Source organism: Erythrolamprus reginae, chromosome 4 (assembly GCF_031021105.1).
Source record: "Erythrolamprus reginae isolate rEryReg1 chromosome 4, rEryReg1.hap1, whole genome shotgun sequence".
In the NCBI taxonomy this organism is placed as follows: domain Eukaryota; kingdom Metazoa; phylum Chordata; class Lepidosauria; order Squamata; family Dipsadidae; genus Erythrolamprus; species Erythrolamprus reginae.
The window spans coordinates 139,117,733-139,144,999 of NC_091953.1; the positions used below are offsets into that span (position 1 = coordinate 139,117,733).

At 52.2% G+C, this 27,267-nt stretch overlaps 2 protein-coding genes across 5 annotated transcripts in view; one reads left to right on the forward strand and one right to left on the reverse strand.

Annotated features, from left to right (window-relative positions):
* The window catches only part of VSTM4 (V-set and transmembrane domain containing 4), a 49,343-nt gene extending 24,182 nt beyond the window's left edge, over positions 1-25,161 (forward strand). Inside the window, exons 1-8 of one of the 4 annotated variants that reach the window (XM_070751473.1) lie at positions 4,464-4,613; positions 6,406-6,807; positions 15,063-15,119; positions 17,097-17,231; positions 18,392-18,425; positions 19,371-19,477; positions 20,062-20,126; positions 24,549-25,161. In XM_070751473.1, coding sequence (XP_070607574.1) covers positions 4,565-4,613; positions 6,406-6,807; positions 15,063-15,119; positions 17,097-17,231; positions 18,392-18,425; positions 19,371-19,477; positions 20,062-20,126; positions 24,549-24,677 — 978 coding nt within the window. In that variant the 5' untranslated portion in view covers positions 4,464-4,564 and the 3' untranslated portion in view covers positions 24,678-25,161. Of the gene's footprint in view, positions 1-4,463; positions 4,614-6,405; positions 6,808-15,062; positions 15,120-17,096; positions 17,232-18,391; positions 18,426-19,370; positions 19,478-20,061; positions 20,127-24,548 lie in introns of those variants that run through there. The other 3 variants (XM_070751474.1, XM_070751477.1, XM_070751475.1) reach the window with 3 other exon arrangements.
* Positions 24,925-27,267, reverse strand: part of WDFY4 (WDFY family member 4) — a 99,087-nt gene continuing 96,744 nt past the window's right edge. The window contains exon 61 of the mRNA XM_070751471.1: positions 24,925-26,033. The gene's annotated coding sequence lies outside the window, so the exon portion shown is untranslated. The remainder of the gene's footprint in view (positions 26,034-27,267) is intronic.

Below are 27,267 nucleotides of genomic sequence, written 5' to 3' on the forward strand. Positions count from 1 at the left end.
CTTGTGGCAATGGGGTGAGCGGGGGGGAGGGCTGAAGGATGCAGAACAATTTCCCTGCAAATCCTCAGGGGCTCAGCAGCCACAGCCATGGACTCTGCAGGAAAGGAATCCCGCTTGTAGCATGAGGTCGGCCTCCACTGGTGCTCCCACACCAACCCCCCCCCCCAGGAAGAGTGGATCACGCTAGGTGGGAAACAGCCCCCTCCCCAGAGTTAGGGTTGATTAAACCAGGCACCGGACTGTCTCTGTGCCGGCATCCTGGAGAAACTGACCAGCTTTCGCCTTCCGTCCTGCAGCCGAAAAACTCCCGAGCGCCCCAGACTCAGGCGTCTCTCGTGCGCTAAAGGCAACGCAGGCTGGGAAACCCAAGGCATCGATTAACCCCGTGAACGGAATCAGGTCGCAGGCTGACCACTTACAAGCCACAAAGAAACGTTTCTGTGCAAAGGTCTCGATTCGGACACACACACCCCTTCCCCAGCCCAGGGCGGCCTGTTTGTGCAGAGGGAGGCAGCTGAGGGTCCTCCTCCTCCTGGCCTGGCTCAGGGGGCCCTGGAAAGCAGAGCCCGGCAGGGAGGCACAAGGCCAGCCCCCCGTCACCTCGGGCCGGCCCCATCCTCTCAGCCCCAGGAAGGAGGCAGCGGCAAATCACTTGGGGAAAATCACTGGCCAAGTAAACAGCAGGACCAGCAGGAGCCAAAACCTGGTCTGATGGCACAAATAAGGACAGAACCGAGGAGGCACCTGGGCAGCGGCCGTCCGTTCAACTGCCCTTGGAGGGTACAATGCTCTCTCTGCACCAACTCAGGAGGCTCAAAGTGGCCCTGGAGCTGCTGACCCAGTCCGGCAGAGGAATCGTCCAGTCTGTCAGCTGCACCTCTGCAACCTCCTGATTCTTGACAGATGTGGCCTTTTCCTTTGTTGTCCACTGAGAGCATCTGCACCAAGGACACATCACACTTGGCCAAGAAATACATTCTATTCCATTCTGTTCTCTATTTATTCTGTTCTGTTCTAATTTTTATCCTATCCGGGCTTCCTGGCTCCTCTTTTGTGGCAATTTCAATAGACTGGGGGTCTGAATTCAATAGACTGGGGGTCTGCGGAGGGGGGGGCAGGGTCTTTTTTGTACTGTAATAATGAAACCTGGGGCTAACCAAGGGGCGACTCGAGCCCAGCAGAGACCGGGGGGGTCTCCCAAGGGGAGCCGGGAGGATAAGGGGAAGGGGATTCTTTTCGAGCGCAGCGTCTGCCTCTTCCGACCCGGCACCCAACATTTCTGAAACATGAGTCTCAGTTTGAAAGACGGCAGCCGCTTCGCTGGACCTCCCTCCGTCTTGGCCCTACGAAGGGGGCGGCAGCAGCACATCAGCTCCGGGGTCAGTTGCACGTTCGGCCAGATGTTCAGGCCGGGTTTGGCTTTTCTGTCGGCCTTTGGAGTCCTTCCCAGAGGCAGAGGTTGTGATGCTGTGTCACAAGATGCGCAGCTGCCTTTGACCGAGGGGGCCATTGTCAAGGCCGGAGGGGTTCCAGTGGGTGTCCAGTTGCTCTGGCCGCCTAGTATTATTCTTGGAACTGGCCTTTGCAGCTCTTCCTTCACAACAACAACAACCGCAGGCAGGGCGGTCCAGACTCCTCCCCTTGGGCTTCTCACACAAACACACAAACACACCCGCCCGGTCCTTCCCTCTTCCAGATGGATCTGGTCTAGCAGCCACCTCCCACGTCTGATGGCACCCGGCGTAACTGGGTGAGTCAGTCATTTTAAGTGTGGAGTTTGTGGGCCCTCCTGCCAGAATCCCCCCCCCCCTCCAATGCTGGAAACAGCCGCGTCCACCACGGAGCAGATGGGAAACACATGTGCAGCGGCTGAAACAGACTCCCAGGCTGCTATTTTTACTCCTCCCTTTCGCTTCCTTCCTTTCTTTCTTTCTTACTCTGAACCGGCATCGAGTGATTCGTTTTATTAAAGCATCTCCGGGTTTCCCAGCCCCCGTCACCCCCAACCTGTGTGATGTGACAGCATCAGTCAATGGTGTGTTAGGCATGCTAAGGAGCACAACCGAAAAGTGTGCGACTTTCACTGGAGCGCCCTCTTTGCACCCCCAGAAAAGCAGGCTCGCCTTCATTGACGGCATCTCTTCCCCGACTGCTCACGGCTGGCTACGCGTGGCTCTCCCCACATCTCACTCCTTGGCAAACTGGCAAACTGAGCGGAGAGAGCGCGGCCCCACAGCAGAATGGAAAGGAACCTCATGGCTCTGGTTCCAATTAACGCTTCAGCAATCACACGCTGTGTGTTTTGTGGGCAACATACTCGTCTCCTTCCGCACGTAGCACTGTTCAGGCAATTTATGGGGCCCAGTCGGTCCGACTTCATGTTTTGTAAGAGAAATGCAGACTCCTGTCTCCAAAAGGTTCACGTTGCCTTCCCTGGCATAAATGTTAGTTCAGCTCAATAACATCGCAAAGGCTTTGAATGGCTGCATTTGTTTGGAAGAGAAACAATTCCACCCTTGAAACAAAATCCCCACAATATGTTTGATAAGCTCCGGGCAGGTGGAAGAATTTAGTGAAACCCTGAAAGGGACCATTCAGGAAAGAGAAACGAGGCCGGAAGGACGGTAGGAAGAGGGCAAAGAAAGGCCCCAGGACCGCAGGGCAAAAGCTCAGGTGAACTCCGGCAGGTGTGCTCCATGCAAACACGTGGACCAGACGATGGATCAGCCGCTGCTCAGCGAAGGAGGTAAAACGCTCTTGCAACATAGTGTCCAGGCTACTGGACACGTACTGTTGTCCCCTGTTTGACTTTTAGCAGATGGAAATGCCTGTGTATAGCTGAAGGGCCGTACTCAGGTTTAACCTATGCTAAAGTCCGATGTTTTTCCTGACCTAAGCACCTTCCACAAAAGGCATGGGTCAGCAAAATTCCTCACTCCACTGCATCACTTACCTGGTTGAGTTGTACCTTTCCCATCGGATGAACTTTTCTGCAGTATTGTGCAATCTGTTTGTATTGGACCTGGCTTGTCACATGTATCCCATCCTCTAGAATATGTCTGTTTATAATAAAAGGAGGTCCCCTGACCTTGGTCAGGGTCATCTCACCTTGAACAAATTCATGTCTGTGCCTTCTGATTTGGAGAACCCCGAGGCGACCCACTAGGAGCGGGGGGGGATGTCTGCAAAACGCTAACAGAAGACACAGAAAATGGACAAGCGGGGTTCAGTTTTGTCCCCAAAGAAACTGCGCCTCCCAGGAAAGGAGGCAAGGTGCGTGAGAGCGAAGAGGTCGGTGCATCCGCAGCGGGTGCCACAAAAGCCACGTGATTCAGTGTAAGGGATGCCGGGTCTAATCCCTGGGGCTTCCGCCCATCCCAGGGACCCTGGGGAGCTTCCTGCCGCCAGCCCAGCCCCCTGCAGGCCCACCCTACGCAGCCTGTCAACCTTCGCTATGATTCTGTGTTTCTACTACGCTTGGTTGCCATGAGATATGGGGAGGGGGTTTGGTCATTGGGGGGGAGAGCACAGGAGGCCCTGTGGAGTTTCCTAGAAACCAGGTGACCAGGAGGAGACCGTTAGAAGTTGCATTCCATCAATGTGACCTGGGTCTGAAGATGCGTCCACCTGACAGTCATGGACACTAGGGACTGGCCAATCTCTATTCTATCCCATTTTTCTATCGAAGACTCGGGGCGGCTCCAAGAGGGGGGGCGGTCAAAAGGGGTTTTGATCTACGCACCACATATCACCCCTTTCCCCCCCAGTCTTTGCTTTCACCTTGTTGGCTTCCAATTCTGATTTTTGATCATTTCACTTCTGGAACCTAAAAAGGACTCTGGGTTGAGTTTTTCTTACATTCTGACTGTAGCAGCTGGCACAGCCTTTCCCGGGACCGCTCAGCCGGCGGGGAGTTGGAGGCGTCCCCGGGCGGCCTCTCCCTTTCCAAAGGAGCCCGCGGGTGGCCGGGCGGGCCGGGGCTGCGGGGGCTTTCGGTTTGTGGAACCGCCTCCCACCCAGAAGGACAGAGACCGGGACACGGCGGAGGGGGGCGCGCAGAGGGGCTTCAGCCGCCTTTCCAGCCACGGGGCCAGAATTAGGCGCTCGGCCGGCAGCCCGCGGGAGGGACTCACTTGGTTCACAACAGAAACAAGTCTCCGCTCTGCCGCACGAGCCTCCCGGAGGAGCCCCGGGAAGCGGCCGCCCCCATCCCGGGCGAGGGAGGAGGAGGAGGCACTGGCGCATCCCCGGCGGGGGTGGAATCCCGGCCGGCCACGCTGCCTGCTCCAGAGAGCCCCCGAGGGCAGGGGAGGCGTCGGGCGGGCGTCGGCGTCGGCCCCGGGACGCGGGATGCCACCTGCCGCCGGGCGCGGGGGAGGCTCGGAGGCGGCGCCTACCCGCTTCGCCCTCCCTCCGCCCGGCCTCCGCAGCCGCCCGGCCCGCCTTCCCCGAGAGTGCGGCGGCCGGGAGCGCGACGGGGTCGGTGGGCGCAGCCGGGCCAGTGGGCTCTCTCTCCGGCCAGGCGGTCGGGGCGGCGGCGGCCCCAGCAGGGAGCCCGTCGGCGATGCCGCTGCTGGCGGTGCTGGCGCTTCTGGCCGGGGCGCCCTGGGCAGGTAAGCGGGGGCGGCGGCTCTGGAGCTCTTCCCCGCGGGACCCGCGCTGCCCTCCGGCCCGGCCCGCCCTGGTGGCCGCGGCGGCGCTCGGGGACAGGAGAGGCGACTCCGGTCGGGGCCCCGTCGAATCCTCGGGCGGCGCGGGGCGGCTGAGCCGGGAGCTGGAGCGCCTCCGTCCCTCTCGGACGCTGAGACTCCGGAGACGACGACGCCCCCGGAGCCCCGCGGCCCGACGGCTCAGGAGGGAGAGGCGAAGCGCCCAGCGGGGCCCCCGCGCCGCCTACTAAGGCCCGGCAGGAAGCGGGGATGGAAACCAGACCAACTTTGGGAAGCCAAGGCAGCCGATGCTCAGGCAACGCTCGATGCTGGCGGGCAAAGATGCTGGTCGGTCAAAAACCGGCCTCCCGCCCACCCGGGCTCCCGAGAGGAGACGGGTGGGTTGTGGGGGTGGCTGGAGGACCGGTGTGGAGGGTCTCTGGGGCGGAGGCGGGGGGCGGAAGCAGTGGGGCCAGAGGGGGAGTTTCTTCTCTGCCCCCCTCAGGCCAGACTTGGGGCTTGTGGGGGGGGGGCAGCTGTAGACCTGGACTCGCCCAGGTGTTGAAGGAAGGAGAGCAGGGGAGGGGGCCCAGTTTCCGCTCAAGCCCCCACCGGGCTTGCCGTTCTGGCCCATCAGGGCTGCTGATCATCCAGTTAGTTCGCTTGGGTTTTGTAATGGGGGTTCTACTGTTTTTATCATTTCATATTTGACATTTTTTTATCAATGTATTGTGTGATTATTGTTGTAAGCCCCCAGGGGATTGGTCAGCATAGAAGTCAAAGAAATCAAATGAAATCTGGGCTCCATTCAGCAGTCGGGCTTCTGACCAGGATGGGAACTGGGACCGGTTATGGGAGCCACTTAGCTCCCCTGGGCTCTAGACGGGTGGGTGGCAGCTTGACTGGATGACTTGGAGCTGTTGGGGGGCTTTCGGCAGCTCCAGGCACCTGAACCGCTGCACCAAAGGAGACCAAGCCGTTGTTCTCATCCAAACTTCAGTCATCTTCTTGTGGGCATCCTTGAGGGTTTCTTGAAAGAGCTTTAAAGGGCGCAGAATACCAAGTTACCAACCAGTGCACAACTCTGGGAGTTGGAGTCCACATGTCTTAAAACCAGCAAAGTCGGATTGTCCGGCTGGAGAGTAAAACTACGTAGGCGTAAATGCAGTGGGAGAATTTTTAAAAGTCCAAGAAGATTCAAAATGATACCTTAGGGCAGTGCTTCTCCACCTGGGGGTTGGGACCCCTTTGTGGGGGTCAAAGGACAGTTTCACAGGGGTCGCCTAAGACCCTGGGGGGGGAGACAAATTTCCCCTGGTGTCAGGAACTAAAACTTCTATTCTGTCGCCTTGGAACATATTTTGACAATCCAACCAATCAGGTGTTGACAGTGGGGGCGTTCCTCTGACCTCCCTGCCAACCGCCTTAAAGCTCTGTTGGGAGGATTGGCCCTAGACTTATGGTTGGGGGACACCACAACATGAGGAACTGTATTAAGGGGTCATGGCATTAGAAAGGCTGAGAACCGCTGCCTTAGGAGGGACAAAATACGAAGGTTGGGGATAAATATATACAGTATCTGTAATAAGAAAGACAGAGGGATGGCGTCAGTTGTTCTCTGATAACCCATGAAGGGATTTTTCCATTTTTTGGTTTGTTTTTAAAAGAGAGTGAGACATAGTTTTGTTCCTTTTGGGGGAGACGACGTGGTGCTTCCCTGTGGCTGAGCAGCCCCTGTTTGTCTTTGGCCCTATAGACGTGTCTCATGCCCTGAACGTGACGGTCTCGCCGTGGCCCAGAACGGAGCACCTGGCCGGAGACAACGTGACGCTCTTCTGCCACGTCTCCCAGAAGAGGCGGAGAGAGACCCTCCTGGCCGTCCGCTGGGTCTTCGCCCTCCCCTCCACCCAGGAACACCTGATGGTCAAGATGACCAAGTTCGGGGCCGTCCAGTACTATGGGAATTACACCAGCCGCTTCTACAAGCGGAGGCTGCACCTCCTCCAGGAGAAACACGACCGGACCACCTACACCTTCCTGATCCTGGACATCCAGCAGGCCGAGCAGGGGCTCTACACCTGCAAAGTCCAGGAGATCGGCAGGCAGAGGAACAGGTGGACCTCCTGGTCCAACGGAAGCGCCTCCACCGAAGTCCAAGGTGAGCTAACATCGCGACAGGCAGGAGGCTTGGCTTGGCCTGCGGAGGGCGGCTGCCCAGCTGAGCTGCCTCCGAAAGAGCGAAGCGCCCGTGCGGGTGGGATGGGAGGGAGCCCCCCCCAGAGATTCCACCGTGTTGCTGGGAGAGTGTTGCCGTCCACTCTTTAAAAGTAGAAAGCCAGAGGATCCCTCATGAGGGAGGGAGGGTGGGCTGACTTGGGCCTTCTTAGGTGCATCGAGTGAGTGAGTGAGTGAGTGAGTGGGTCTCTTTGTCCCCCCTGCAATGATGCCGTTCAACAATACTTGTGTCTTTATTGGGCCCAAGTGTACACATGCCAAGATCCTCACCTTACTGGAGATTTGCATAAAAGCAGCTTCCATGAATTCATATAATCTGTTTCCTGTGGCTTTGCATAACAGGGGGGGGGGCTGTGGGGGGGGTGTCCATGCAAAATATAAATAAAAACAAAGGCTGAGTTTAGGGGAGAAGTTAACACCTGAGACACAATGCTGTGCTTTGGGCAGGGGGCTTTTGATTTTACTATTGGTGGGAGTGGTGGGCAGCCCCCTCCTGGATGAATGGATGGATGGAAGGAGCCGGTCTTGGCACCAGTGAAACATGGAAGCACAAACATCGTCATCACAACGGAACGAACAACGGAGCAAGTGGGTTGTGGTTGCAACTTAGGGGCTCGCTTTCCGTGGAAGAGGGAGGGGTGGGAGGCCTTCACTGGGAGAAGGAGACCGCAGGGCACGAGGGGCTGCTTCCTCTTCCCACGTGGAGTGGAGCGAAACAAAACGCCTCGAGTCTTCTTCCGGCTGTGAGAAATCGGAGCAGCCCCCATTTCTTACGTTTCCCCCCCCCCAGGGCTACAAAAGGGGGTCTGGTAGGAAGCAGCTCAAGGTTTTTTTTTGTTTTTTTTTAGAGGAGGGGATTTCAAAAGTTGCTTAAAAAAAAACAACAAGAATCCCATGAAGGGATATGTTGATTTTTTGAAACTTGATTTTTGGTTTAGCGGGGTGATCAGAAAGAAAAATGAAATCACTTTCTATTAGAGTAGGAAGGGAAGGAAGAAAAAGAAAGAAAGAAAAGTGAAAGAAAGAAAAAAGAGCAAAAAGAGAAGAAAGAAGAAGGAAGAAGAAGAAAGAAAAAAGAATGAAAAGAGAAGAAAGAAAGAAGAAGAAAGGAAGGAAGAAAGAGAAAGAAAGAAAGAAAGAAACAGAGAAGAGAAAGAAAGAAAGAAAGAAAGAAAAGAGAAGAGAAGAGAAAGAAAGAAAGAAGAAAGGAAGGAAGGAAGAGAAAGAAAGAAAGAAAAGAAAGAAAAGAAAGAGAAGAAAGAAGAAGAAAGAAAAAAGAACGAAAAGAGAAGAAAGAAAGAAGAAAGGAAGGAAGGAAGAGAAAGAAAGAAACAGAGAAGAGAAAGAAAGAAAAGAGAAGAGAAAGAAAGAAAGAGAAGAGAAGAAAGAAAGAAGAAGAAAGGAAGGAAGAGAAAGAAAGAAAGAAAAGAGAAGAGAAGAGAAGAGAAAGAAAGAAAGAAAAGAGAAAAGAAGAAAGGAAGAGAAAGAAAGAAAGAAACAGAGAAGAGAAAGAAAGAAAGAAACAGAGAAAGAAAGAAAGAGAAGAGAAAGAAAGAAAGAGAAGAGAAGAAAGAAAGAAGAAGAAAGGAAGGAAGGAAGAGAAAGAAAGAAAAGAGAAGAGAAGAAAGAAAGAAGAAGAAAGAGAAGAGAAGAAAGAAAGAAGAAGAAAGGAAGGAAGGAAGAGAAAGAAAGAAAGAAAAGAGAAGAGAAGAAAGAAAGAAGAAGAAAGAAAAGAGAAGAAAGAAGAAGAAAGGAAGGAAGGAAGAGAAAGAAAGAAACAGAGAAGAGAAAGAAAGAAAAGAGAAGAAAGAAAGAAAGAGAAGAGAAGAAAGAAAGAAGAAAGTAAGAAAGAGAAAGAAAGAAAAGAGAAGAGAAGAGAAAGAAAGAAAGAAAAGAGAAGAGAAGAAAGAAGAAGAAGAAAGGAAGGAAGGAAGAGAAAGAAAGAAACAGAGAAGAGAAAAAAAGAGAAGAGAAAGAAAGAAAGAGAAGAGAAGAAAGAAAGAAGAAAGGAAGGAAGGAAGAGAGAGAAAGAAAGAAAACAGAAGAGAAAGAAAGAAAAGAGAAGAAAGAAAAGAGAAGAGAAGAAAGAAAGAAGAAGAAAGGAAGGAAGGAAGAGAAAGAAAGAAAGAAACAGAGAAGAGAAAGAAAGAAAAGAGAAGAGAAAGAAAGAGAAGAGAAGAAAGAAAGAAGAAGAAAGGAAGGAAGGAAGAGAAAGAAAGAAAACAGAAGAAAAGAGAAAGAAAGAAAAGAGAAGAGAAGAAAGAAAGAAGAAGAAAGAAAGGAAGGAAGAGAAGAGAAAGAAAGGAAAGAAAGAAAGGAAAGAAAGAAAGAAAGAAAGAAAAGAGAAGAAAGAAAGCCTGCCCGGGTTGAGAGGGAGCCCTCAAGGGAGAGGCTATTTTCTGCATTCTCCCTCCACATCTGAGCTTCTCCGCTGCTGGAGACGCCACCCGCCCTGGAGGCTCAACATGTTCCTGGTGGCTCCTGGCCTGTAAAAACAGGCATCCCGGCCAGTCCAGCCAGCCACGTGGCCTCTCCGTTCCCCACAGCGAAGCATTTTGAAGGCCAGCAGTAACTCCAGCTGCCCGGCAGAATCGCAGATGTCAGCAGCCCTCCCCCTTCCGCCCAGGATGGCTCAGGCAACCCAGGTGGGGAGGGGCTGTGTGGCCCCCAGGAGTCCTCAGGGCATCGGAATTGAGGGCGGCAGGAAGGGATGGAGGGCGGGAGCTGCAGCTGGACCCTACGGGGACCCACATGAGGGGCCTGAGAGGGGAGGGGAGGGGGCCTCCTTTGGCAGCAGATCAGGGAATTCCAGCTGTGGAAGATGGGTCTTGCACTCTGCAGAAGATGCCGTTCTGTCCTCCGAGTCTGAGCTCTCCGCGCTCTGAAATTCTGGTGGGAAGAGTCCAGCCTCTGGCCACGTCACGTGGGGCCATCCTGGGGCTTCTTCTGAGGGCGCCACGGGACATCCACGCCTCGCCCCACCCACCACCCACCCTGCCTTGCCCACCCAGGGAGGGAGGGAGGGAGGGAGCAGCCCGGCCTCGCTCGCCAACTGGAGTTGGGGCCGGGAGAGCCGTGCGGCTGCATCGGTGGCTGGAAGGAGAACACCCCCGGGAGAGCCGGAGGGAGAAGGCCTGGCCTCGCAGGGCTGGGGGTCTCCCTCAGGTGGGGAGGGGGGAAGGGGGCCCTTGGATGGCCGCCTTCTTCCAAACACCGCTTGAGGGGAAGCCTGCCCCACGCCTGAGACTCACACCGGGGGGGGGGGGGGGTTTCCTACTGGGGGCCAGGCATCTGCCCCTGGAAATGGAGCCCAGCTGCGTCTCCTCCTGCAGTCACCCACTGGGTGTCCACCACTCCTTTGAGGAGTCCCTCCCCCCCCCCAGGGCGCTCCAGTCTCCCCCCAAAGGAGGTTTTTCAAGAGGCAGCGGAACTCCCCGCTTTTTTTCTTTCCTCTCAAGACATTTCACTTGTGGGTGAGGAACCAAAGTCTTTGTGGGAAAGTCCAGTCGCCTTTGGGACAACGCAGCCCTGGGTGGCGGAGACTCTGCCGGAGAGGCCTCCTGAAGGCCCCAGTTTCCCTGGGGGGGGGCTCCCTGGCTCAGAAAGAGCCCCCCCCAAGACCCAGCTGCAGAATCAGGCCCACCAAGCGTCAAAGGGAAGGGGCTCCCTCGGCTCCAGGAGAGACGAATGGCAGATTCTTGACCTCATTTTATTCCTTCATTCCTTTATTTTTCTACCCAATCCCATAGGATTCTAAACGTGTATCTCTGTGGATGATTTCCAGAACAGAGGCTGGGCCTTATAATGCTCAAATCTACAATAATAAAGTGGCCACGGCCACGTAACAGATGCAAAACAGTCTCCAGCCAACTTCTTCCCCACCAGGGAAAATGACCGTGCCAGGAGCTTTGTGACTTAGAAAAGAGGGGGTGGGGGTGGGTGGACGCAGGATAGACCCATCCTATAAACACTGCCATTGTGGCCCCTGATATCAGCTCGGGTCAGCGTTGGCCCCACAAAGGAACTTCCTGAAACCCTAAGATTTGGAGATGGAGAACGTGGGGAGAGTTTGTTAGTGAATGAGTTAGTTTGTTTGTGATGGAGGTGGGGGGGGGAGATAAAAACAGCTGGCAACTGACAGGGAGCTCGGCTCTTTGCTCCGTCTTTGGTCCCCTGGTCAGCTGTCGGGAGACGCCTGGACCTCTGCCCTGCTGCTGAATGGCCGGTCTGGGAGGTTGCAAGGCCTCTTGGGGATCTCCTCTCTCCCTCCAGGGTCATCCCCCTCTTTTCTCCTCCACCAACTCTCCCTCCTCTTCCTCTCTCCTTCAGCCCGAGAGAGCAAAGCTTCCCTTCTTCATGCTCCACTGCAAACGTCCAGGCAAAACACCACCGGCTCTGCCCCTCCCCCCCTCTGTGGTATCTGGTGCTGGCAGCCCCTGACTCAGGACCCCAACCTTCCTTCCGCTAAGGGAGACGTGTGGGTCCAGTGGGTTCTGCCCCGTTTGATGACCCTTCCTGGCACCGTTGGTAAGCGAGTAAGGCGGTTGTTAAGCGAATCCGACTTCTCCACTTTTTTTGCTTGTCCAAGGGGCATCACGTGACCTTGGCCCAGAGAAGCGAGGGTCCAAAGGATGAGCCAGGTCACTTGTGTGGTTGTTTATTTACCGAGCAAGACTTTCGTGCCTCCCCCCCCCCCAACTCCAATGGCTAACAGGGGTAAAAACAAAGATAAAACAGCCACTGTAAAAAAACAAAGATAACAGCCCTTAAAAATCACGCCTACTTTCAGTCCTTCGTGGTCCCAGGCCCACCAGAAAAGCCAGGTCTTAACGGCTTTCCAGAAGGCCGGAAGGGTGGGGAGAGGGTGGATCTCCAGGGGCAGTTGGTTCCAAAGGACCGGAGCCACCACAGAGAAGGCCCTTCCCCGTGGCCCCACAAACTGTCATTGTTTGGCAGATGGGACCCGGAGAAGGCCGACTCTGTGGGCCCTGATTGGCTGCAGGGAAGTATTATTGCCAGGCACCTGAATTTTGATGGCAATAGAAGGATGGCAGGGATGCTGCAAAGGTCAGGACTCGGAAAAACAGTCGTCAGTCGAGTTTCTTTGGTACCATTGTAACTTTGAATGGTCCCTGAGCGAACTGTGGTAGGTTGAGGACAGTTTGTGCTCTTCTCATCTTCCCTTTTCTCCTCCACAACTGGCAGGTCTAAGAGATCCTCTTCCGGCTGCTGAGGTTGTGTCCCCTGAACAGAGTCTGTCACCTGCCGCCTTTCCAGTCTTCTACGTTCACTCTGTGTGTGTGTGTGTTTGTCTTTCTACGTCCTCCTCCCACTTCATTTCGGACCTCTCTGTCCCCTTCTCCAAAGACGCTTACTCCGTCCGGGAGGTTCCTGCCCAGGAGTGGCCTCTGTGCCTGGGGCCCTTACGGTGGTCCACGGAGTAGAGGCCAAGAGACCCTCTTCCGGCTGCAGCAGCCGTTGCCCTCCTAGCCCTGATGTGAGCCCTCCGAGCAGCTCCCCTTCTGCCATGGCTGAACCTACCTGGCTGAGTGGGGGGGGGGGGTCAAAAATTGGCTGCACGGAGAAGTTGTGTGATGAGGCTTTGGCGCTTCCTCTGCAGGGGCATCTGTTGAAACAGAGCACGGGGGTCGCAGCACAACCCCTGTGGAAGGGCCGCAGCAAGGGCACTGGGATTTAGGCGGTTGACAGGGAGAGTGGGCCTCTTTGCCCCCAACAATCGGGGCCCTCCTTTGACCCGCCTGGGAAGGACGGGAGGCTGAGTCCACCTGGAGCCGGTGGGGAGATTCGATCTTCCCCACTTGCTGGCAGCCGGTGATCGGCAGAAGTCGCCTGCAGGACGGTGCTCTCACCACTGCAGGGCCACCAAGGAGGCTCCCGTCCCTTTGGGGCCCGCGTGGACACCCACCTATTTACAAAGGGATGGACTGACCTGGTCAACTGCTTCAGTAAAGACGCGACCGCTTTGCCTCTGCGCTTGGCTGTCCAGGATCCACGGATGGATTGTGACTCAAGCAGCGTCTTCTCTCCTGGCTGACCCGGAGTGGTGGTCATCGGCCTTCATGCTCTCCTGGAGCTTTAAGCAGAGAGGAGAAGAAACAGCTTGTTGTGCAAAGTGATTGACATCCATGAACACAAACAATACTTACACAGACAGAGAGAGAGAGGAATGGAGGGCAGTTTGCAGATGCAGATGCATATATGTGCTCATGTTCATTGTGAGCCAGAATTACCAATGGGATCCCACAACGCACATCTGGCAAAATAATAATAATAATAATAAAAATAAAAAATAGAGAATTTGTGAAATCTCACAAACATAAAAGGAAAAACAGGTGTTTCAATAAAAATCCTGTGTCTGTTCACTTGTTGCCTGGTTGTACGTCAAAGTCTGACGGGAGTGTGTGATGCACTGTGTGGTGTGATTGTGTGTGTGGGAAGGACACGGCCAGGTGAGCATCAAGGGAGGGGTGCATTCCATTCCCCCCCAGACGTGGCTCAAGAGGGCGTAGGATGCCAAGCGAGGAGGGTTTGTGCTTTCAGAAGTGACTAATGCTTCCCACCCCCATTAATTTCAGGAGGGTGGACGCAATTCGAAGGACAGGGAGGAGGCAAATTACATGCTTCACAACCGAAATGAGACACGTGTGGTCACCTTTCCCTCCCAGCTGGCTCCCTCCGGCTCTGCCGTGGCTGGTGGGTCCTTCGGGGCTTCAGCTCGGTCCTGAAAGTGGACATTTCTCTCTCTCTGTCTCTGTCTCTCTCGCTCTCTGTCTCTGTCTCTCTCTGTCTCTCTCTGTCTCTGTCTCTCTCGCTCTCTGTCTGGCGGGTGATCCCCAGCCGTCCCTGAGGGTGGTACATACGGTCACGGGGAGGCTCTTTCTCAGTGCAAAAGGTGGGTTGCTGACCCCTCTTGCCCACCTGCTTATCTTTCAGGAATATGGCAGACTTTTTGGGGGGGAGGGGAGTCTCCCCCTCTCCCCTCCCCCCTTTGCAGGCCTGCCCAGGACCAGGTGCTGAGCAGCTCAGGATCCGTAAAACCCACCTCTGTCGTCAGGCATGGGGGAATTGAGACTTTCCCTTCCCCCTAGGCTTATAAAAGTTATGCATGGTATGTCAGTGTGTATGATTGGTTTCTTAAATTGGGCTTTTTTAAAATGAACTTAAGTATTAGACTTGTTTACATTGTATTATTATTGCTGTTAGCCGCTCCGAGTCTATGGAGAGGGGCGACATACAAATCTGATTAATAAATAAATAAATAAATAAATCTGCAGCCCTAAATGGGTGGATGGATCTCTCCAGGTCTTGAAGTCAGTTTCCAGCAGAGTTCGTGGAAACCCCCTGCCCCAGTACCAAGTCTGTTCCATACCCCCTGAGCATCTTTAAACAGATTTAAGCAGAATAGCAGAGTTGGAAGGGGCCCTGGAGGTCTTCTAGTCCAACCCCCTGCTTAGGCAGGAAACCTTAGACCGTTTCAGACAAATGGTTACCCAATCTCTGGGCATCCACAACTTCTGGTGGCAAGTCGTTCCACTGATTAATTGTTCTCACTTCTCAGAAAACGTCTCCTTAGTTGCTTCCCTCCTTGATAGGTTTCTTAATCAGTTTCTTCATTAGTCTCCTTGATTAGTTTCAATTGTTCTTTTCGGTGGTGACATCTGGATTCTCTTTAATATTTATGGAAACATTTCAGGTTCTGTTATGACAGGTTCTTTTTAATGCAAAGGAATTGAAAAATTGGAAAAAAAACAATCACAGGAGACAAAAGAAAGAGAAAAAGAACAAAACTTTACAAAACATAAAATTGCAGGAGAATTTACAAAATATTGGAAAAAGTGGAGAAAGACACACACTGTTGTTTGCACAAGCATCACTGCATTGGAATTAATGGCCAAACCAGAAAGTGACCAAAACAGCCACAAGAGGAATTATCGAAAGAGATTTCTGGCTCAGCTGCAGAGGTCTGTCTGTCTTTAACCTTAAAACCAGCCAAAAATAATAATATGTTTTAAAACCTTGAGTTGTGCGAGACACAGGCTTAAAAGGTGACAGATGTTTACGTGCAGAATTGCAGCCTCTCAGGAGTTTCCAAATTAAGTGAAAGTTGATGTTAGATTTTATTTTTTAGAGGCAAAACTATTCTGCTTTCTTTTTCAGTGTCTGCATCCCGTTTTCTGGATGAGGAGAAGCACAACGCTTGGGCCTTTTTTGAAGGTTAAGTATAACTTTCCCTTTGGGGTCATTTTTCACAGGGCTTTGGGCAGCCTGAATAAGAGGCCGGCCCCAACGTTTAGCGGCACACGCTGAATCGCTCGTGTCACGAGGGCAGCGCGTTGGGGGGGGCTGGAGGGTCTCTGGGAAGGAGGCTTTTAGCCGCCTCTGGTGGGAGCCCCCCCCCCCCGGGTTTTGCCCCTCCTGCCGTCAGCCGCGTGGCCGTGAAGAGTCTTTGCGCGTCAGGGATGAAGGTCTCGGAGGAGAAGAAGTCGAGTTGGCCCTTTTCTCTTTGCCACAGTTTTTACTTTATCTTGATCTCAGGGTGGGTCTCTAGGTGCAGAAAAGTGAAACCTAAATTCCACGAGGACGAGGCAGAATGGTGGTTCCGTGGCCGCTTTTGCCTGAAATTATTTTTGAGGTGTTCAAAAGCTCATCGTTTTTCCAAATTCTGCCCTCTTATTTTTGTGCAGCCTTATAAAATAATCCAGCAATGAATATGTTTATTAAAGGTGTTCCAAACAATGATTAAATTAAAACCCTTAGCTATTTCCCCACCTGATTTAGACAATGTGAAGCTTTTGATAGTGATCCATTTATATATTAATTTGGACGAGTAGAATAGTTTTTTGGAAGTGAAGAAAAATTACTGGAACTAAGGAAGGAAGGAAGGAACCAGATACATTTCATTGTTTACTTGGAACAATATTTGATTGGTCATGGAAATGATTCAAAAGTTGATTAAAATCATGTCATAATTTCATATTCAGTCTTAAAAAGCAGGTATAATATCTATAGTGATGTTTAAAAATTGTGAACCTTTTTGAATTTTCAATATTTCTGCATAAATATGAAATAAAACACCTGTTCACCACACACTCTAAAACTTGGGAAAAGGAAATCAATTAAACAAATTAGTTAAAAATATTTTACTTTATTTATTTATTGAAAAATGATCCATTGCTACAGTTGGGTGAAGAAGAAACTTTTCAGCAGCACCTTATGTAAAACTTATGGTTTGCCCTTAGTTGGAGCATAACAATCAATATTTTAAAATAGTATCAGATGTAGTCAAATCTGATAATGTATAATCATTATTCTAGCTGGTTTCAATTACTGTAATTGTATATTTAGCCCATCCATCTGATTAATTGAAAACAAAAACTTCTTACCAGGGGGATTATGAGTTTCTTCCAGGAAATCCAGATGTTGCAGGACTCAATTTGGGAGGAGATCCTTTTCCCTCGGAGCCTTCGGTGCCCATTAACAGCCTGAAAGGTCATGAAAGATGTAAAAACTGCTTGTCTAAAAAGGAAAAGCCAGAATTTTTGTGAGACAGGAAAAAATGGGGAAAAGATCCATAAATTGATACACTGAAACACATTTTACTTTTAAAGGTTTAAAAATAAAAAGTCAAGATATTCATAAGGGAATAAATGCTTAAAATGTTGAAATATAAAGAGAACTTTTTTAGAAAAGTTAAACGGACCAAGTGGACTTTCAGAAGAGTGATATCACCAAAGCCACAACCCAGACACACAAACGTTCACACGGGAACCTGAAGGGCGCCACCACCAATAAGTCACAAGACTGTAAAAACTACAGCTTCTCTGGAGAGATTGCTGCTTTCCTCTTTCTGGTCTCAGGTTAATACATTTGGATCAGAGAATTATTTCTCCCTGGAATACACGGGTAAATTAAACAAAACAACCAGATAAATTCGGATACAGTAATCATTTTTTGCAATCAAAGATCAGGACACATTAAAACTCAGCGACGTAAAACATTAGCAGATTATTGTGCCTGTGTGCAAAGAGAGAAGCCGCTAAACTCCACAACCGGCTCCACATTTGCATAAGCCACAGCAGGCGTTGCTCCACCCACTGAACTTGCTGACCTTTTGAGGTGGAGGCCGGAGGGTGGAGGGTGGGGTAGGGAGGTCTCCCAGCTGACCGGTCTCTGCTCTCCCGGCCCCTCCAGATCTGTCCGTCTACGCCGTGCTGATGTGCTCAGCCGGGATCCTGAGCATCCTGGTCTTCTCTCTGGTCCTCCTCTGCCGGATCCTCAGCCAAGGGAAGCAGCGGCCCCACGGTGGGTCCACGGCCAGTGAAGAAGGTTCCGGTCATTCTCCTCTGATTTCGTCACTGAATTGGCTAATTCTGCATTTTAGTTTGCTTGTTTATTCCATTTTCATCTTTGTATGTTCTGTACTTTTCTCTTTGACTCAAAATATTTATACCTAAAACTAAATGATCGAGAGATCTTGCACTTTGCTTGTTCCAAGCTGATCTCTGTAGAACCTAAGAACCTCAGAAGAGCCCTGCTGGATCCGGCCAAAGCCCCTCGAGTCCAGCCCTCTGTGTCACACACAATGGCCCCCCAGTCGTCCATGGGGGTCTTGAGCAGAAAGAGAAGGCAAGGCCCTCCCTTTCCCTGGACCCCCAACACGTGGGACCCAAGGGAACCCTGCCTGCCTCCACCAACACAGAGGTGGCACATGGACATCTGTTTCAGTCACCACCTATGATACACCTGACACCCTCCATGAATCTGTCTCATGCTGCCTTGAAGCTCTCCAGGCTGACAGCTGTCACGACCTCTTCTGGAAGAGAATCCCATCAACCAAGGACCCTCTGGGGGAAGAAGAAATATTCCCCTTGATTTGTCCTCACTTCCTCACCTGTGAGCTTTAGGGAGGGCCCCCTCGTCCTAGTATTGTGTGATAGAGAAAAATAATTTTTCTCTATCCACCTTTTCTATCCCATGTGTGATTTTATGCACTTCGATCAAGTCGCCTCTTAAACCACCCAGAGTCACTTAGAGAGCAATAGCTGTAGCACTTAGCCTTATCTCCCGCTTCCCAGTGCTTTGACAGCCCCCTCTAAGCGCTTGACAGAGAGTCAGCCTCTTGCCCCCAACCATCTGGGTCCTCATTTGACCCCCCTTGGAAGGAGGGAAGGCTGAGTCAGCCTGGAGCCGGGGGTGAGATTTGAACGGCCCAAATCGCAGTCACCCGCAGTAGCCTGCAGTTCTGGGACTCAGATAGGGAGATGGGGGGGGGGGGTGTCTTCTAAATTTGATAAATAATTTGTAACACACAAAATTGGGCAAAAACAGAGAGCTTCCTAAGGTCTGCACAGAAAATTCAAACACTGTTTTAAGCAATCAAAGAAAGATCCATCATTCCTCCAGAAATCACACGCGGGTGAAAATTACTGTATTTAGCGACACGTTTCTTAATTTCTGATTTTCTTATTTCTATATTCTTTTCACAGGGAAACGTAACTTGGTGAAGTCCCCTCAGAAGAGGTAGGCGAAGAAGCTTCGTTCTCAGAGCTACGGCCTTTAATTTTTCTACAAAAGTGTCATATTTTAAGTCCTGGAAAGTATTTTGAGTGCCTTTCAATCAATGCCATAAAACTTCCAAAGGGCACCGATTATAGTCGCCCCTTGGTGTAGAATACGGGTCTCCTGTGTGTCCGTTTAGCCTCTTTCCTTTGGCTCTTCAGTGTCCTCATGGTTGAAATATTTTTATTTATTTGTAATTAAACAAATTTATATAGCCACCCAACTCAGATACCATCACTCCAGGCGGTGAACGGCATTGAAAAACCAGGACGTATGCGGGAGGCTGAGTGAGGGAGTCTTAGTAGCTAAACGTGGTTACTGCTATTTGCCCCAGTTGACATGGTGGCATGAATTGGCCCTCACCTGCTCTCTTGCCTAGTGTTCCTCCCTCCCTCCCTCCCTTCCCTTCCCTTCCCTCTCTCCCTTCCTCCCTCCCTTCCTTCCTTCTTCCCTCCCTCCCCCCCTCCCTTCCTCCCTCCCTCCCCCCTCTCTCCCTTCCTTCCTTCCTCCCTCCCCCCTCCCTCTCTCCCTTCCTTCCTTCCTCCCTCCCTCCCTTCCCCCCTCCCTCCCTTCCTTTGTTACGCTTAGGGAGGATGAGTCTGACGAGGCTCGAGGCTCCCGTTGCTCTTAGCGTGTGGATGACCAGCAGGACTCACCTGTGGCGTCTGGAGACGAAGGCTGAAAAGGGGCCATGGATGCGAATTTCGCTCACACCCGTCAGTCCCCCTGCTGCAGCCCATTTCCCCCCGATCCCAGTCGTAATGACTTTGATTCCTCTCCCCGTTTCCTTTGCCTGGATGAATAAATAAATGAACTGAATGCGTCCAATGAATGGGTGAGACCCCGAACGTTGCCCGTCCACCCGGCCCCCACCAGGGTCTCTCTCTCTCTCTCTCATTCTCCCAGCTTGCAGGAGGCCGGGGGGGCCAGCAGGGCATCTGGGTCTCCAGGGCCCCCCACCCAGAGGAAAGGGGCAAAGGGGTCCGAGGCTCCCCCAGCAGTTCCGGCCAAAGGTATCCACAAGGAGGCTGCCGAGCCCTTTGGTCCAGGGGGGCTGGATGGGGCTTCCCCAAAGGGAGCACCCCTCCTTCCTCCGCTGGGGGGGAGGGGTGTTTGCCAGGCCGGTTGGCAAAGAGGGTCCCTGCCCTGGCGGGAGGTTCGGCTGGATGGTCTCACGAGGTCCCTTCTTCCAGCCCATTGCATTGTACTCCATTGCATTCATCTGTTGTAAGGGAGGGGGGGCGTCCTTATGGGGTGTCCCCCTTTTGTTCAGTTCCCAGAACTTTCATTCCACCTTTTTATATCACCCCCAAATCGCCCCAAACGGACCATCGTCTGCTGTGCGGGATGCAGCCCTTCCGTTCCCCAGAGGCCCCAAAGCTTCTTCCACCACGGGGAGGGGGGGTAGAGGCCCTGGAGTCACAGCCAAGGAAGGACGTGGGGGCACCCGGAGGCCTCTGGGGGGAGGGGGTGCAAAGGGCCTCTGGTGGGGGGGTCTGGCGGAGTGGCAGCTCTTCGCTTCCGTGCATCCCACTCTTACCTGTCTTACCTGTACAGCAGCCAGAGGCCAATGATGCGTCCTTGTTTGTTTTCGCAGCCCCGATTGTCTCCCAGCGACCCCCAAGGCCTAAACTCCTGAGACCCCACAGGAAGCTCACGCTGGTGAGTAGCTCTGCAGAGCTTCCTCCTTCCTTTCTCTTGGTTGTCTAAAGGGGGGATCTGGCCCCCTCTTTTCCTTCCTTCCCTCCCTCCCTCTTTCTTTCCTCCAGGGATGGTTTGGGGGGGGCTGCACGCCAGGCGTCCTCCCTTTGCCTCTCGGTCCCTGTGGCAGTTCCTGCAGCATCGCATCGCTCCTTCTTCACCCACCTACAGAGTGTGAGGCCATGCGCTGCACCCATTGTGTGGCTCCCTCGTGTGCCAGCATCGGCATCCGTTCTGTTTTCATAGCACCCTGTTGGGGTACGTGGGGTGGGGGGAGCTGGAGGGAGTAAAAGGAGGCAGCCCCTGACCCACTGGGCCGCCCAGGGAGACCCAACAGCCATCGAATGTCCAACAGGGGGAGCGATTCCATCCACTGAGCGCAAGGGACCCAGTGACGTCCAGCTGAGAGGGGGAGGCTGCCCCCCTCCCCTTTTCAGACGGAGGAGAAAAATGATTTTTCCGTAAAGCGTGGAGCCCTTGACCAGCTCCTTAGTCACAGCGTATCCCTGCAGCGCTCCCGGCTAACATCTAAAGACTCCCCCAATCAGCCCTGTTGCCCCTTTCATCACCGCCAGAGCCCAGTTTGACCCCCCGGCCAGGCACGCTCACACTCATTTGTGCAAACTCTGATCTCCAACCTAGAACCCCGGTGGTGCAGCAGTTAGAGTGCGGCTCTGCAGCTACTTCTGGGATCACCGGCTGTCAGCAGTTGGGCAGTTCGAATCTCCCCACGGGCTCCGGGTTGACTTGGCCTTCCTTCCTTCCTTCCTCCCTCCCTCCCTCCCTCCCTCCCTCCCTCCCTCCCTTCTACATTCCTTCCTTCTTTCTCTCCCTCTCTATTCTCCTATTCCTTCCTCCCTCCCTCCCTCTCTATTCTCCTATTCCTCCCTCCCTCCCTCCCTCTATTCTACATTCCTTCCTTCTTTCTCTCCCTCTCTATTCTCCTATTCCTTCCTCCCTCCTTCCCTCCCTCTCTATTCTCCTATTCCTCCCTTCCTTCCTCCCTCCCTCCCTCTATTCTACATTCCTTCCTTCTTTCTCTCCCTCTCTATTCTCCTATTCCTTCCTCCCTCCCTCCTTCCCTCCCTCTCTATTCTCCTATTCCTTCCTTCCTTCCTTCCCAGGTGGGTCAAATGATGACCCAGAGGGTTGGGGGCAAAAAGGCTGACTCTCTATAACCCGGCTAGAGAGGGCAGTGAAAGCACTATGAAGCGGTGTATAAGTCTAAATAGGCCTAAGTGACAGGCTGCCTTGTCGGGGCTGACATTATGTAGTGGCCGCTCTCCAACCACGGTTGTGTTCGGGAGGGTTTTCACCCAGGAGGCAAAATGGCCCCGTCCACTCAGAACGAGGAGGCTCCCACTCGACTCTTTCTGTGCTCCGGGCTCCTTTTAAACTTAGGGTAACCACAACCGCACCTATTTAAAATCCCTTGTTTGCAGGTTGGTTTCCTTGGTTTCTATAATTTTGGCAATGTCAAGGTTCCCCCACTTTCTGTGATCGGTGTTGCCCCCAGCATTCTTCATAAGGCAACCACTGGTGCACACGTGGTCACAACTGGGCCCTTCCTCTGTTGCCATGGGGGGCCTTTCCCTTGGGCCCTCCGGGTGGGGTTCAGAAGGGCCCCCCTTTCCCCTGGAGTCTTCGGAGAGGGGCGGCATACAAATCTAGTAAACTATAACTATAAATGCTTGGGAGCTTCGCTCTCCTCCTCCCCCTGGGCCCCACGGCTGCTCTGGCTGGAGGGCAGCTGCTGCCTCTTGTCCTAGGAGGGGATCCCACCTCTGTTCACAGCTGCAGAGACTTTCCAAGGGGTCCCGGGGGGAGAGAGGGCAAAGGCAGCCCACCTGTGAGCTCCAGAGGGTGGCTCCATGATGGAGGCCTCCGTGGGGCTCACGGACAGAGCACCCCCTCGGGCCTTTCCTCCCCTCCTCAGCCCTCGTGGCGCAGGCAAAGGCCGCTGCTCCTGCCACGGACGAACGTCCATTCTTGAGGATTCTTTGGGACGGTCATTTCACATCATGCAACATTGCACAGTTTCCCTCCCTGAATTCCAGCCGAAATGCAGCATCCTGGCTCCCAACTTTCCATTACTATCAACTGGGGACACTGGGAAATTGCAAGACTGAGGCGATCATTGGGTTGCTTATTAAGAGAATGTGGGGGACTACAGTTATGGGGGGCTTTCAAAGTCTATTTTTCTGTCAGACTGTAAGGTTAAAAAAACCCACCATCTCTAAAATGAAAATATAGTGGATGGAAGCTCATTGTTTCTTTTAGATAAGGTCCGTAAATCAGACACCCAAACCCTCACAGATCTCCAGGCTTCTTTTCTTTCTCACTCATTGGCATCTCCACATGACTCTTCCACAGTTTCTCAGCACAGCAGTTCTGGAACTCTAGACCTGAGTCCTCCACCATGACGAACGTTGGGACTCCACGCCCTCTACCCAGAAATCTCCCCTTATATTCAGGCTGGAGTGTGGGCAACTGGGTTTCCTAGAGCTGTGACTGTCTAGACCTTCTGAACTTCTTCCCATAAAGATATTCCTGTCTGCTTCGTGGCCTTCTGACCCGGGCATCTAATAGGGGCTCCTGGTCCCCAATATCCCCTTCCTCCTCTGACTCAGACAGCGCCATCATTGGGGTTTCTGCAGTCTCTGGAGGTTCCTCAGGTTCCAGCTCTCCCTCACTCTCACTCTCCTGACTCAGTTGTCCAGAAGGCTGGCCTCGGGGACCAAGACAGGCCTGGCTCCTCCTCCTCCGAATCTGTCACTTAACTGACCCGGTCGTGGACCACATATGGCAGAAAACGGCAGGAGCGTCTCTTCCTCCTCCTCCTCCTCCTCCTCCCTATGTCCAGAGCCCGAAGGCTGCCCGAGGGTGGGGGTGGGGCCTCTCTCGGCTTCCCTGCTGCCTCTCCTTTTCCATTCACCTCCACACGTCAATATGCAGATTTTCATTAACCACTTCATCGCAAAACAACCCCGAGGCCTCCGTGGTGGTGGCTGCTTTGGCCGAGTGTAATGAGAGGAAGAGGAAGGGAGGGAGGTTATTTTAGCCGTTCTTCTCTGTGTCTCCAGATGGGGCGCAGTTTCCAGCTGTGCTGTGTAATGCCACGGGTGGGGGTGGGGGGTGGAAGCAAGCACGAACGGTTGTTTCGTGGCCCTGTCCGAAAGGGGGGGGTCTTGGCACTGTAAGGCTTTCCTTCTCTCCCAGGGCCTTAAATCGAGAGCCGTTTTATCTTGGCCCCGGTTTGGTTCAAATGCCCCGCAGCAGTTGGAGCTACTCAGTGTTCCGGGCTTGGCAGCCTGTGAGACGCTCGAAGCTCTTTTGAAGGCCGTCATCGGAAGGTGTCCGAGGTGACCCAGGAAGTGGGACAGGGCCCAGCCTGAGCCCTCTGCTTAGGCCCTCAGCCGCCTTCTACGTTCAGTTATTATACGTAGTCAGGAACTGTATGTGCACCATGACTCCGAACCTCCTGTGTGTTTCTTCATATTTTCAATCAAACTATTACATACTGGAAATATGCATAAGGGAAATTATTCTACACATTTTATGGTGTGCCGTTGCTTGTAGCAGTAATTGAAGTACCTTTTCCACTTATGAAAGTACTAATTTTATTTGCTTTTATTGCTTTTCTAGATGCAATTATTTATTTAGTGTGTTTTGGCTTTATTAAATTATGTTTACTATAGGAACATCATAAAAATGTATGAAAGCAACACATCAGCCAGGGCTGCCCAGTGACCTGTATTGGAAGAATCGAGGGTTATTTTTCATACCCAAACTTAATAGAATAAAGAAGGAATAAAGATATAATCTACCCAAGAAAACAATGCAATTTCCAGCTAACATAATAATACACCTGGACGATGTAATTCCATAAATCTTAGCTCTAAAATTTACATGAGCCGAGTGTTGCTGGGCCTGGCTGGAATTTGAATGAGAATTACAGCCAAAGTCCGGCGTCATTCGGGGCAAAGCGGAAACGCCTCCCAGGGGGAGCTGAAGGCCGAAACCGGCTGACCGGCTCCAGGCCCCGGAGCTGCACCCCAGAGGAGACGGCCCCCCACCCACCTCCAGCGCCCTTTCCTCCTCCTCCTCCTTCTTCTTCTACGCGGGGCCTCTTCCCCACAATGCCGCCCACCCCCCACCACTGCACGGAGTGACCCCAGGGGCGGAGGGGAGGCTCCACTTGTGGCGGTGGGGGAAGCCACCTTGGGGCTGCGTTCTTACTCCTGGCCTGGTTTCCTCCTTGCTTACTTACGTCTTGCCTTCTACTATTTTGTTATGACTGTATGCGCTGCCCAGAGTCCGCAAGGGGGTCGGGCAGCTTAAATGTCCAATAAATCAAATCCAGGCCCCCCTTTTGTCCTGCAGCTGAAGGGCAGAGAGGAGGAGAGCCTGGCCTACGCGGAGCTGGAGCTGCTGAAGCCTCGTCCGGAGGCCCCCGGCCCCCCCTCGGCCACCGTCTACGCCCAGATCCTCTTCCAGGAGAACCGGGTGTGAAGGAGGCCGCCCAGATGGAGGGGGGCTCTGGACCCAGTGTGTGTGTGTGGGGGGGGGAATGACAACACACGCTGAACTACTTCTTCTTCTCTGATCTTTAAGACTCCGTGGGAAACAGTTTTGAAAGATTTCGGGGGGATTTTTTTAGGGGAATAAAAACACTCTCAGGAACCAACAGCACCTTTCATTTGGATGATTGGAATCATAAACCTTTTGAAAACCGGAGGAATAAGAATCAATAGAAAACTGGAGGAAAACCTGTGCCTTTATTTACATCAGGACTTGATCGGGGGGGGGGGGGATATTTTATTGGCTGTGAAAAAGCTCTAAGCTGAAGATGGACGTGACTACAAAACAGGACAATTTTACCAACCAAAGATATTTTTTTAAAAAAATTCTATGCATGCAAGATATGGTTCCTTTTCCATATTATTAACCCCATGAAGATGTATTTTTGAATAAATAAATTCTTCCATTTAAAAAAGGCTGATTTCTTAGTTTTTATAGCACAAAAGGGTAGCCGAGTCCTGCAGGATGGCGGCTCCCCTCCCGCTACCGTCTATGGTCCTCCTCACATCCTGGTGGAAAGCTGCCCTTCTTTCTCGCCAACTCTCTGATCCCCTCCTGGAAGCCCCCAGCAGCGCTGCAGGCATCGGTCTCAGGGCCCCCCGCGGTTTCCTCCGGCCTTGACGGGATCTCCCGGCAGGTAGACAGGAACACCCTAGCTGGCTTCCCGGAGCTTCCAAAAGTGGCCTTCAGACTCCCCTCAGTCGCTCCTGCAGCCCGAAGTGACTTCTTAAAAAACATCAATGGTTTTGCCTGTCAGAAAGAGAGCAGCCCATTTGCCCTCTCGGTTGACGTAAAGAAGCTTCTACATGGGAAACGGACGTGTGGCGTTTCAGTTGGAGGCAGTTGGTTGACGGTCAGTTTTTAAACTACGTCCCCTTACACAATGGACCCACATTTCCAAATATTTGGTGTAGGGCTCAACACAACTTGAAGAACCCGAGTCTTCAGAGAAGGGCGGCATACAAATCTAATAAATTATTATTATTATAACTTTTATGGCTCTATCAAACTAACTGAAAGGAGAAAAAGAATAACCAGAAATTGGACTAAATAAGTCTAAAGTTTTTTCCTTTGCCCTTTGCTGAAAACAGACCGAACGTCAGCAAACGGCCCTTAACAACTGTCCATTTCTCAGGTCCAGTTCTGCCCATATTTATTCTTCCAGCTTTGCCCAGTCATTTCTTTGGCAAACTCAACCAGCGTCCAGGAGGGAAGAGGTGGGGGGGCTTTGGTTTCCTTGGACCCTGAAGTCAAGCTCCGTGCCAGAAGCCGCGAGGGGACCAGGACCTGAAAGTGTGAGGGGGGGAGGCACAAGAAAACAGATGTTAAATGGCTGCCCCACGGGGGGGGAAAAGGGGGACACGGGACCAAACAAGGCAAGAGAGGGGACTTAGTGAAAGGGCGACTGGTCAGGCTGAGCAAAAACTGAAGGAGCCGAAGGGACGCTAAGAATATATATGAAACGGCCTCCTTTAGATACACGCTACTCAAGGGAGTAAAAGGAAAGAGCAGCATCAGAATTGCCCCACTGGATTCATTTGTGGGGAGGGGGGAGGAGGAGGAGGAAGTGACGCAGGTTGGAGAAGCGCTTGGAAAGACACAATAAGCCACAAGGTGTGACGGGTGTGACACAACTGGGTGCTCAGCTATTGGCACAAAAATGTGGGTGTCCCTGTCCTGGCAAGATGCCCCTTGTGTGTGTGTGGGGGGGGGTTTCACGTCCTGCTGTTGGAGAGGGTCAGTCAGCAGAGATCGATTCCAGGACCAGCCTTCTCTTATCTGACCAATGTCAGGCAGGTTTCCGAGTGGGATCCGTGGGGGGGGGGGACGGGGGCGTAGAGGGGGAAATTAACATTAACAGCCCATGCAGAACCAAAATTAAAGAAATGGGGAACCTGTAAGTATATATCGCAAGAAAATTAATTCCAGAGAAAGATGTTCTTTTCCTTCCTGTCAAAATGTATCATTTCAATATTGGCATGTAAATTGTGCACACAGATGCACATGAAATGCGATGGATGGATGGTTCCTTCCTCACAAACTGATCGGAGAACAAACGCACACGTTGCAGGACATAAAAACTTCCTCCCTTTTCCAGCACATTAAAAAAACAGGACATGAAATTGACTTTGAAAAAACTAAATTACTCTCAAAACAGAACCCCTGTATATAAAAGAATCATCATCCCCAACCATAGAGCTTATCACAATCATCACCATGTCAATCATTTGACCAAATGTCATTCCACCAACCAATCAAATCATTAAAACACAGCCACCCAATCTGCTTGCAACGTTTTAAACTGAACTCCCCCCCCCACACACACACACACACACTATTTATAAGGAACAAACCACAGCTGCAAACAAACTATATTCAAAGCAGCACGAAGCCAACAATGATGGCAAATCTGACGTCACTTCTTTTAGGGGAATTTTTTTTAAAGTTGAGGAGGGTCTCAACTCTTGCAGTGGTGGGTTTCTGCCCCTTGGGACCGAGAGTGGAAACTGACTGCCGCTCA